This window comes from Phyllostomus discolor, chromosome 6, assembly GCF_004126475.2.
Source record: "Phyllostomus discolor isolate MPI-MPIP mPhyDis1 chromosome 6, mPhyDis1.pri.v3, whole genome shotgun sequence".
Classification (NCBI taxonomy): domain Eukaryota; kingdom Metazoa; phylum Chordata; class Mammalia; order Chiroptera; family Phyllostomidae; genus Phyllostomus; species Phyllostomus discolor.
Window position 1 is genome coordinate 122670260 of NC_040908.2, and position 12786 is coordinate 122683045.

The following is a 12786-nucleotide window of genomic DNA, read 5'->3' on the forward strand; positions in this document are numbered from 1 at the left end:
TCATATAATAAGGGCTTGGTGATGATGAACTCTTTTAACTTGACCTTATCTGAGAAGCACTTTATCTGCCCTTCCATTCTAAATGAAAGCTTTGCTGGTTAGAGCAATCTGGGATGTAGATCCTTGTCTTTCATGACTTGGAATACATCTTTCCAGCCCCTTCTTGCCTGTAAGGTCTCTCTTGAGAAATCAGCTGACAGTCTTATGGGAACTCCTTTGTAGGTAACGGTCTCCTTTTCTCTTGCTGCTTCTAGGATTCTCTCCTTCATTTTAATCTTGGCTAATATAATTATGATGTGCCTTGGTGTGCTCTTCCTTGGGTCCACCTTGTTTGGGACTCGGAGCTTCCTGGACTTCCTGGAAGTCTATTTCCTTTGCTGGATTGGGGAAGTTCTCCTTCATTATTTCTTCAAATAACTTTTCCACTTGTTGCTCTTCTGGTACCCCTATTATTTTGGATGTTGGAACATTTAAAGATGTCCTGGAGGTTCCTAAGCCTCTCCTCATATTTTTGAATTCTTGTTTCTTCATTCTGTTCTGGGTGGATGTTTCTTTCTTCCTTCTGCTCTAAACCATTGATTTGAGTCCTAGTTTCCTTCCTATCACTATTGGTTACCTGTCCTTTATTCCACTTAGCATAGCCTTCATTTTTTCATCTAATTTGCAACCAAATTCAACCAATTCTGTGAGCATCCTGATTACCAGTGTTTTGAACTATACATCTGATGGGCTGGCTATCTCTTCATCACTTAGTTGTATTTTTTCTGAAGCTTTGATCTGTTCTTTTGCTTGGGCCATTTTTTTTTCCTGTCTCTTTGTGCCTGTTGTGTTACTAAGGGGCAGAACCTTAGGTGTTTACCAGGGTAACCCACATTGCTGTGTTGTGACGCTGTATGTGGGGAAGGGATCCAAGAGGGAACAATGGCAATTGCTCTGGACTCAGCCATTTTTCAGTCACTTCTTCCACTTTCCACAAGCAAATTGGGCCCTTCTGGTGCTGACTCTGGGTGGCTGGGTTGGGTACATTCTAGGACTGTGTGGGTCTCTTCAACGCATTCTCCTGTGAGGCTGCGAGTTTCTTCCACTGCCTCAACCCCCACAGGTGTCTTTAGTCAGTGGTTTGAGGCTTTATTTCCCCATGCTGGGACCCCTGGTTGGGAGGTCTGTCTTGCTCCCCAGTTGATTCTCCCGGTTTATCTATGTGCGAATGTGGGACTGTCCTGTCCACAAACCACCACTGGGTCCTCCAGCCACCACCTTGCTGCGAGTCCTCTCAACCTGACTGCCTGTCTCCGCCCCTCCTAGCAATCTGGATGAATATGTTGTCTTTAACTTCTTGGTTGTCGGATTTCCATACAGTTTGATTTTCTGGTAATTCTGGTTGTTTTTTGTTTTTAAATTGTTGTCCTTCTTTGGTTTTTCGAGGAGACATAGTGTGTCTACCTATGCCTCCATCTTGGTTGGAAGGCAGGATAAAAATATTGACAAGAGATGATCATTTCTGCTTTTCTTTATTTTCAACCAATAATTCTCAATCACCTGGGGATCTTTTTTAAAGAACCCATGTTCCAAAAGAAAAAAAAAAAAGAACCCATGTTCACTCTAATTCTGAAAGCTTGTTTTCTTAAGTGAGGCATTTTTTATTTATTCAACATGTATATGTTTATTGAGCACTTCTATGCTAAGCACTGAGGTAAGTTGGGATGAAAAAAATGGTTTTAGAAGCACTGTTTTAAACTGTTACCCAAAGAATAAATTAGCTATAAAGTGGTTTTGACGTTTTTCTTTCTTTCTTTTTTTAAGATGTGATGGAAGACCTCTTTAACTATATAAATCCACAGAATGGCAAACACTCTCCCATGGTGGCCAGGTCAACACTGGATATTGTTTTGGCCAATAAAGATGTATGTATAATGCTTTTCTGGTAAACATTTTTATTTTCTTTATTTAAAAATATATTTTTTTGATTATGCTATTACAGTTGTCCCATTTTCCCCCTTTTATTCCCCTCTGCACACCCCTTCCCACCCACATTCCCCCCACCCCACTTTAGTTCATGTCCATGGGTTATACATACAAGTTCTTTGGCTTCTACATTTCCTATACTATTCTTACCCTCCCCTTTTCTACTTTCTACCTACCATCTATGCTACTTACTCTTTGTACCTTTTCCCCTTCTCTCCCCTTCTCACTTCCCTGTCGATAACCCTCCATGTGATCTCCATTTCTGTGGTTCTGTTCCTGTTCTAGTTGTTTGCTTAGTTTGCTTTTGTTTTTGTTTTAGGTGTGGTTGTTAATAATTGTGTGTTTGCTGTCATTTTACTGTTCCGTGTTTTTTACCTTCCTTTTCTTAGATAAGTGCCTTTAACATTTCATATAATAAGGGCTTGGTGATGATGAACTCTTTTAACTTGACCTTATCTGAGAAGCACTTTATCTGCCCTTCCATTCTAAATGAAAGCTTTGCTGGATAGAGCAATCTGGGATGTAGATCCTTGTCTTTCATGACTTGGAATATTTCTTTCCAGCCCCTTCTTGCCTGTAAGGTCTCTTTGGAGAAAGCTGACAGTCTTATGGGAACTCCTTTGTAGGTGACTGTCCCCTTATCTCTTGCTGCTTCTAGGATTCTCTCCTTCGTTTTTACCTTGGCTAATATAATTATGATGTGCCTTGGTGTGCTTTTCCTTGTGTCCACCTTGTTTGGGACTCTCTGAGCTTCCTGGACTTCCTGGAAGTCTATTTCCTTTGCCAGATTGGGGAATTTCTCCTTCATTATTTGTTCAAATACGTTTTCAGGTTTTTGCTCTTCCTCTTCTTCTGGCACCCCTATGGCTTGGATGTTAGAACGTTTAAAGATGTCCTGAGGTTCCTAAGCCTCTCCTTATATTTTTGAATTCTTGTTTCTTCATTCTGTTCTGGTTGAATGTTTGTTTCTTCCTTTTGCTCTAAACCAATGATTTGAGTCCTGGTTCCCCTTCTGTCACTGTTGGTTCCCTGTATATTTTGCTTTATTTCACTTTCAGTAGCTTTCATTTGTTCCTTCATTTTGCAACCGAGCTCAATCAGTTCTGTGAGCATCCTGATTACCAGTGTTTTGAACTGTGCATCTGATAGATTGGCTATCTCTTCATCGCTTAGTTGTATTTTTTCTGGAGCTTTGATCTGTTCTTTTGCTTGGGCCATTTTATTTTATTTATTTATTTTTTGTCTCTTTGTGCCTGTTGTGTAGTAAGGGGTGGAGCCTTAGGTGTTCCTAGGGCGGGGCAACCCATGTTGCTTCCTTGTGATGCTGTATATGGGGGAGGAGTCTGAGAGGGAATGGTGCTGCTTGCTCCTCTCTCAGCTGTTTTTCAGTCACTTTCCCAGCTACCCACAATCAAATTGGGCTCTTTTGGTGCTGATTCCCAGGTGGGAGGGTTTGTGTACATTCTAGGACCCTGTGGGTCTCTCCAACGAACTCTCCTGTGAGGCTGGGAGTTTTTCTCACTGCTGCCTCAACCCCCAGAGGTGTTTTCAGTCAGAGGCTTTGAGGCTTTATTTACCCGTGCTGGAACCCTGGGTTGCATGGTCTATCTTGCTCCCCAGTTGTTCCTCGTTTATCTGCACTGAATGTGGGACCACCCAGCCTGCAAGGTGCTGCCTCTCCAGGTCCACCAGCTGCTGTCTTACCAGCCCTGGTCCTCTAGCTGCTGCTTTGTCACGAGTCCTCTCTGCCCAGCTGCCTGTCTCTACCCCTACTTCCAGTCTCCTGGAAGAATGTTTCTTCTTTAACTCCTTAGTTGTTGGACTGCCATACAGTTGGATTTTCTGGCAGTTCTGGTTGTTTTATGTTTTTAAATTTGTTGTCCTCCTTTTGGTTGTACAAGGAGGCACAGTGTGTCTACCTGTGCCTCCATCTTGGCCAGAAGTCCTGGTAAACATTTTTTATAGGTTCTTTTTTTTTTTTTAAGAGTAACAAGCACATTTTAAAAAATTCAAACACTACAAAAGATACAGGTAAAAAGTAATCCTCTCACCTTCCCTGTATACTGGCTTTTCTCTCTAGAAACAATATTATAGCATTTTAAAGTGTATTTTCTTAGTGCTATTCTCTAATACATGTGTATGTATACATATATATTTTTCCTTTTAGTGGCAGTCTGCTGTGCATGCTGTTCTCGTTAATACTTTGTCTTAGGATAGTTCTGTATTAGCATTTATGATTATCCTGTTCTTTCTAACAGCTGCATAGCATGTGATTATATAGATACATTGTCATTGTGTGTGTGTGTATATATATTGCGCTAGTGGTGGATATTTGTTTTTCATTTTTTGCTGCAGTGAACATCCTTATATGGTAGTGTTTTGCTGATAGAGTATATTGCTAAGATAAATCCTTTAAGTGGAATCACTGATCCAAAGAGTTTGTACATTTAAAATTTTAGTAGACATTGTCAGACTGACTCCTAAAAATGTTGCTCAGATAACATTTTGAAAGATCTTGCTCAACAACTTAAAAATGACCTACTTGTGTTCTAACTTCTTTCTTAACTAGATCCCAGAGGACAGAAGGGAAAAGTGTCCAGCCAGCCCTGTTGTACACAAAATTAATTTACCATGGATATCTGCACAGATGGAAACCAGTTTAATTTTAGGCAGTAGAATGATAAGTTGTCTATCTCTCTAAATATGTATCTGGTGCATTGTTCATATGTATAATTTTGAGGACAGGTTAAAAACAAAAATAATATAACAGCTAAAAATTTTACCTGAAAAATAAATATCAAGCAGTTCTCCATTATTTCACTCAAGGCCTCTACCTGCCTTTGGCGATAAAGATGCCCTTAATAATTTAAGAGAAAGGACCAGATTTTTCTAGTTGTTGGACATGGATCCTTATATAGAAACACTGATAGTATTTTGTAAAACTGGTTCCATTTTTCTTATCTGGAGTGACTGTACCTAATTGCTTTTGTTTTCCTCCAAATGGCTTTATTGACTGCAAATACTCTATGACAATAGATAGTTCTTTTATAATATCTTATTTTCATAATAGTAGTTTGTACAAAACCTGTTAAAGGACCATAGATTTTGAAGAGACTTAGAATTAATGTAATCCTACATGTTATTGTTTATCATATATATTGTATGTGCAGTTTTAAATGGTCTAGTTTTTATAATAAAAACATGTATTAGTAAGTATAATAATACTTTGGTCACTAAAAACTTATTGAAGGATAATATATAGTTTCTTTTATGCTCATGTTCTTTGCTTTAATTAGAGACGTGCTATAAAATAATGGAGAATTTGAAAAGTCATATTTATATTTTTACTTATATACAATTTATATTTATGTTTTCTTCTAGTCATTTTTTTAAAGGCTTTATTTATTTTATTTTTTAGAGAGGGAAAAGGAGGGAGAAAGTGAGGGAGAGAAACATCATTCAGTTGCCTCTTGCGCGCTGCCTATTGGGGATCTAGCCATCAACCCAGGCATGTGCCCTGACTGGAAATCAAACTGGCGACCCTTTGATTCCCAGGCCGGCATGCAATCCACTGAGCCACACCAGCCAGGGCTCTTCTAGTCTTTTAATGTACATGTGTTTAACCTAATTAGGCTACTTAATTTATATAATGTTTTTTTTCCTTAACATGTAGACTTCTGTTCTACAACAATAACACTTAGTGTTATCTTTTTTCTATCCTATATCACTTTAATTCTGGAGTCAAGGCTGAAATGTTGATTTTGTGAAAATAAGTCTGTCTTAATTATGGCATCTTTTTTTATCTTCATCAGCGCCTGAATTCTGCCATTATCTATGACCGAGATTTCTCTTATAATTACTTTGGCTTTAAGGTAAATAATGGTTTCAAATATGTAAATACTGGTTTTTGTTTATGTTTAGTAACACAGTTGTAAAGACAATAAGTGATGGGAGTTGGGAAGGACCTGGGGGATTAGTGGGGTCAGGGTGGGGAGTGATTGTTTGAATTAAGGAAAGATAGCTTATCCATTTGCAATTTTCAGAGTTTCCAAATACTCTGGATTACCTGAGGAGTTATGCAGATAATTTACCATAGTGATTCCATATTGTTCTACTGTTTATACAGCAATTGTTTATAAAATCCCTACTGTGTGCCAAATGCTTTTCTAGGCACTTTTGTGTTTATAAATAGTGATTAAGAACATGAATGTTGGTGTCAGATCTTCTAGGTTTGAATCTCCATTCTAGGTTTTGGGTTTTTTGTTTTTCCACTTTAAAAAATTGGATTTATTGGGGTGACACTGGTTAAAAAAATTAATACAGGTTTCAGGTGTACAATTTCACAACACATCATTTGTGTACTGTATTGGGTATTCAACACCCCAAGTCAAGTCTCCTTCTATCACCGTTTATACCCCCTATACTCTTTCACTTCTCTTCTCCCCCACCCCCTGAAGTCACCACACTGTTGTCCGTGGCCATGATTTGCTCAGTTCTCTTCACCCCACTTCTGCTCTACTTATTAGCAAGTTACTTGATCTCTCTGTGCTTCAGTTTCCTCAGATTTAGAATGGGGACAATAATACTGTTTCAACATTAAATTCTGTTGAGGGTAAGTGAGTGTGTGTTGTTGCTTAGATCAGTACCTAGCCTATTATAAGTAACTGAAGCTAGTAACAGTAAATATGTTATTCTTTTCATTTAAATTTATACAAAAACTGAGAAGATTAGATTGCCTTATTGTGAATGCTATATCTACTGTGTCTTTAAAAACTGCTCTGAAAGTTTTTTGGTTGCTTTGCTTTTCTAGACGCTGGAGCGGTCCTATTTGTTGAAAATTAATGGAAAAGGTGAGATATAAATATGTTTGTGTGTTTTATCTTTTGTTCCTTATATATATTGAATATAGAACTTTGAGCTATTAGCCTTAATATTTCTATCTGGACTGTAAATAACATTTTTAATTTTAGGTCTAGTTTATGAATAATTATCCTACTTATTGGTATAAATTTTTAAAAATCATCTTTTAGTATTTCTTTTTGACTCAAATACATGTCTTAGCCTAGTTTGTCTGACACGTTCCATCATATGACAATTCCTCTTTTGATTTTAGTGGCTGAAAGACCACAACATATGTTGATGAGGGTATCTGTGGGGATTCACGAAGAAGATATCAATGCTGCTATTGAAACATACAACCTTCTTTCTGAGAGGTGGTTTACCCATGCCTCTCCCACTCTCTTCAATGCTGGTACCAATCGCCCACAACTTTCTAGGTATGTGTCATCTATAGTTCCTTTTAAAGTTCTGAAGTGGTTTTGATTAGATAATTAAACCTTGCCTTGAAAAACTAGTCAGTCGATCAAGAAAAATGAATTTGATGAACATTTAATCACTCCTGCTCTGATTAAGTGAGACTTAATTATGGAAACGTCTCTTCAGTGTGGTAAGTGAATTGGAGAGGGACAAATGCTGACGATGAAATTTTAAACTTGATTGTGGTGATTATTGCACAATTCTCTGAATATACTAAAAGCTAATAGTTGTACACATTAAATGGAGAATATTAGGGTATGTGAATTACACCTCAATGAGCTTGTTTTGAACAAACTAGATAGTGACAGGTAATTAGGGACTCTTATAGTAGTATGTATTGGAGATTATGATAGTTAGGATGAGGGTGGTGAAAGTAGAACTTGAAAGAAACAGATTTAAGAGATATTTGGGAGGTAATATTGACATAATTTGATGATGTTTTTGGATATGAGCCAAGCATGGTTCCTGAGTTTATGGGGGTAGGGTAATAGGATGAAGGTGATGTCATTATCTGAAAAGGGGAACACTGGAACAGAATACAATAATGTTTAAACAAAATAAAGCCTTAGCAAGTTGGTTTATTTTAGGAACTCAAGAATATGTGAGGATCAAAAAGTGTATTACTGTACTCCATTGCACTAACATTTTTGTACCCTTTAATACTCTTTTATAATAAAAATTAGCAAAATCAATACAGAAGATAATTTTCTTAATTTGGTAAAAGATATCCACTAGAAACTTAGCTCTATTAGAGATTTCAGCAAAATATTTGGATATATTAATTCAATATAAATTAATCAGTTGGGTTTCTGTAGTTTAGATGTTAGAAGATTAATTTTTTAATTTTTTTTAATTTTTAAAAAAATATTTTATTTATTTATTTTTTAGAGAGGGAAGGGAGGGAGATAGAGAGAAACATCAATGTGTAGTTGCTGGGGGTTATGGCCTATAACCCAGCAATGTACCCTGGCTGGGAATCGAACCTGGGATGCTTTGGTTCCCAGCCCGCGCTCAATCCACTGAGCTACGCCAGCCAGGGCTTAGAAGATTAATTTTTTAAAAATATCATTTATAATACTGGAAGGTTACCCAGAAACAAATCTAATAAAAGACATAGAAGGCTCCTAAGGAGCACATTCTAAAACATAGTTGAAGGACATTTGAAAATAAGCAGAGACTGATTTTATATTAAAAAATGGATTTTGCAAAGATGTCATTTTTCCCCAAGTTAACATACAGATTCAGTATAATTTGAGTCAAAATTTCAACATGCTAATTCTATAATTTATATGGAGGAGCAAAAGACTAAGAATAATCTAGTAGGATGCCCTGGCTGGTGTGGCATAGTGGATTGAGTGCCAGCCTGTGAACTGAAAAGTCGCTGGTTTGATTTCTAGTCAGGGCACGTGCCTGGGTTGTTGGCCAGGTCCATAGATGGGGGCATGTGAGAGGCTACCAATGGATGTGTCTCTCATGCATTGATGTTTCTCTCCCTCTCTCTCTCCCTTCCTTCCTCTCTCTCTAAAAGTAAATAAAGTCTTTTTAAAAAATTTTTAAAAAGGAATAATTTAGTAGGCTGCTCAAAGTAGCAGGCCCTAATCTCTGGAATCTGTAAATGTTACCTTACAATGAAAAATGGTTTTTGCAGGTCTGATTAAGATCTCGACACAGGGAGATTATTCTGAATTATGTAGGTGAGCCCTAAATCCAATGAAAAGTATCTTTATAAGAGAAGAGAGATGCTGAGGGAGATAATGATACATATAGAAGAAAAGAAGGCACTGTGAAGATGGAGGCAGAAATTAGAGTTGATGTGGCTACAAGCAAGGGATTCATCAGAGCTAGATGAGGCAAGGAATATATTCTTCACTAGATCCTCTGCAGGAAGTGTTCTTGATTTTGGTCTAGTGAAACTGACGTTGAACTTCTGGCCTCTAGAACTATGAGATAATAACGTTTCTATAAGCTGCCAAGTTAGTGGTAATTTGTTAGGGCAGCCACAGGAAACTAATATAAGTAGCAAGACAGTTTTGAAGAAAAAGCCAGATTTCAAGACTCCTGGAAAGACATAGTAATCAAAACAGTGTGGTATTCACTCTGGAGTAGACAAAAAAACCACTGGAGCATAACAGAGAGCCCAGAAACAGATTCAGGCTTATATGGGAACTTGAATAACTAAGGTATCATTACATTTTATTAGCAAAGCAGTGCTAGGGAAATTGGTTATCCCATGGGAAAAATACAATTAGTTTCCTTTTTCATGCTATATAGAGAAATACAATACAAAATCTAAATGTGAAAGTAAAAGCTTTTAGAAGAGCATATAGAGAAAACAGATAGCTATTTTCCTCTTCAGTTTTTACTATGAATTTCAAACATTCAAGAAACTTTTTTAAAAAGGACATTGAATATCACCCATACACCTACTTCTGCTTAGATCAAAATATTACTAATATTTTGTCATATATATTTATATCTTAAAATTTGTTTTTGGTTGAGCCCTTTGAAAATGAGTTGTAGGAGACTTCCAGTCAAGGTGGAAGTATAGGTAGACATGCTTCACCTCCTTAAACAACGTAGAAAGAATTACAACCAGATCTCAAAACTGGTAACACCCAGAACTGTCAGAAAATCGAGCTGTATGAAAGTTTGACAACCGAGGATTTAAAGAAGACACATTCATCCAGATAGGTAGGTGGGGCCAAGTGTAGGAGAATGGTGGAGAGGCAGTGTGGTGCTGAAAGGCAGCGGTGGAGGAATGGATGGGAGGGGTACCTTGGAAGGGGGTGATCCTAGTCCCAGGCCAGACCTATCAGCCCAGGGGTCTAGCACTAGGAAGAGAGATCTCCATTAGCTCTGGCTATAAAAACCAGCAGGGGTTGGGGCAATGGGAGAAACTGCTGGGTTTTTGCTGCTTAAAGAGCCAGCATGTCTTAGAACATTTGTAAAACCACCCACTCTGGGATTTACTACCTGGGCAACAGCTAGAAGGGCAGCAGTTGTACATGGGAAGGGGGTGAAGTGATTGGAACTGTGGTGAGCGCCGGGCGAACTGCCAGAACCCAGGTGGCAGCATTGTCCCCTCTTGGAGTCCTCGCCACACAGCCACAAAGCAGTGAAGAGCGTTGCCCTACCCTAGCAATTACCTAAGTCTCTGCCCCACACAATATACAGATGCTTTTTCTACACAGGCCAGGCTACTAAGGGAGTAAAAGCAGCTCTGCTGAATACACAGAAACAAACACAGGGAGGCTGCTAAATTGAGGAGACAAAGAAATATGGCCCATATGGAAGGACAGAACAAAACTGCAGAAAAAGAACTACCATATTTTTTGGACTGTAAGATGCGTTTTCCCTCCCAAATTTGGGAGGAAAATGGGTGTGTGTCTTAATAGTCTGAATGTAGCTTTACATTGGTGAAATATTATGTTATTTATGTATTTAACTATTTTACCACATTTTTTTGCTTCAAATTTTTTTTCCCTATATTCCTGCTCTAAGACCTAGGTGTGTCTTATGGTCCGAAAAATACGGATAAGTAAAATGGGTATAGCCAACCTATCAGATTTCCAACCTATAAATAGCCAGCCTATGCAGAGTTCAAAAACAGTTTATCATGATGCTCAGAGAACTCCTTGAGTATGTCCAAAAAAAAAAAAAGGAAGAAATGATGGTCACATTAAGTGAAATAAAGAATAATCCACAAGAAATCCAACAGAGAAGGGAAGGAAGCAGGGATTCAAACCAACAATTTGGAACAAAAGGAAGAGAGAAACATTCAATCAAAATGAAAAGAAGAAACAAGAATTCAAAAAAACGAGGATAGGCTGAGGAACCTCTGGGACATCTCCAAATGTGTCAGCATTCAAATCATAGAGATACCAGAAGGAAAAGAGGAAGGGCAAGAAATCGAAAACTTATTTGAAAAAATAATGAAAGAAAATGTCTGTAATTTGGTGAAGGAAATAAGACATATAAGTACAGGAAGCACAGAGTCCTAAATAAGGTGGACCCATAGAGAGCAACACCAAAACACATCATAATTAAAATGCCAAAGGTTAAAGATAAAGAGAATCTTAAAAGCAGCAAGAGAAAAGCAAACAGTTACCTACAAAGGAGTTCCCATAAGACTATTAGTAGATTTCTCAAAAGAAAGTTTGCAGGCAAGAAGGGACTGGCAAGATGTATTCAAAGTGATGAAAAGTAAGGACCAACAACCTAGATTACTCTATCCAGCAAAGCTATCATTTAGAATGGAAAGGCAGATAAATTACTTCCCAGACAAGGTAAAACTAAAGGAATTCATTGTCACCAGCCATCATTACATGAAATATTAAAAGGACTTATTGAAGAAAAAGAACATCAAAACCATGAACATTGAAAAGGCAGTGAATTAACAACTGTCAACAACTGAATCTAAAAAACAAAGTAAGCAAACAGCCAGAACAGGAACAGAATCATGGATATGGAGATCATTTGGAGTGTTATCAGCTGGGAGAATGGGGAAATGGTGCAGGGATTAAGAAGCATAATTGGTAGGAACAAAATTAATAGGGGGAAGCTAAGAATAGCATAGGAAATGGAGGAACCATAGAACTTACACATACCACCCATGGACATTAACTAAGTGGGGGAGATTGTTGGAGGGAAGTGGGTACTGGGTGGAGGGGAGCAAAGGGAAAAAAAGGAGACAACTATAATAGCATAATCAATAAAATATACTTAATTTAAAAAGTGAGTTGTAGATACCATGACTCTTAATGCCTCAACCTGTGTCTTGTTAGGAGAATATATATGACCTCAGAACAGTGAAGGATTTCCTAAAATAGATATAATAAAAACAACATAAAGGAAAACTGCATTAAAATTAAAAACTTTTGTGAATCAAAAACAGTGAAAAAACAAGTTTTAGACTGCGAGAAGATAATTTGCAATGTATGTTAACTGTCCAGGGATTATAAGAAAAAGACAGAACCAGATAGAAACATGGACAAAGGATGTAAAAAATCATAGATGAGTAAATTTGATTGGCCAGTAAACATGTGAGGTAATAAATGTTGCTAGTAATTAGGAAAATGAAAGTATCATAATGAGATACATCTTATCCATCAGTTTGATAAAAATGCAACGTCTGATAATGTCAGGTGTTGGTGAGACTGTAGAACACAGGGAACTCATATATTGCTAGATAGAGTGTACTTAACCATTCACTTTGGAGAATCTTTCATACAGTGGAACATATGCCTATCCATTGACCCTAGGAGATCCATTTTCTCCTAGGTTTATACCCTAAAGAAATCCTTAGATATGAGCACAAGGAGATATGTTCAAGAATTTTCACAGAAGCATTGTTTAGACTAGCAAACAAATTGGAAATAGTCCAAATGTCCATCAACAGGCAAATGGACAAATATATTGGTAGCTTGTCGTTATACCATGAAATATATAGCAGTGAAAATAAACAAACTAGAGTTACATGTATCAGTAGGAAAGAATCTCGAATAC

General features: G+C 37.5%; 1 protein-coding gene across 1 annotated transcript in view; it reads left to right on the forward strand.

Moving 5' to 3' along the window:
• Positions 1-12786, forward strand: part of RRM1 (ribonucleotide reductase catalytic subunit M1) — a 47402-nt gene that overhangs the window by 10718 nt on the left and 23898 nt on the right. Inside the window, exons 4-7 of the mRNA XM_028514690.2 lie at positions 1804-1904; positions 5778-5837; positions 6776-6815; positions 7079-7241. Of these exons, the coding sequence (XP_028370491.1) occupies positions 1804-1904; positions 5778-5837; positions 6776-6815; positions 7079-7241 (364 nt within the window). The remainder of the gene's footprint in view (positions 1-1803; positions 1905-5777; positions 5838-6775; positions 6816-7078; positions 7242-12786) is intronic.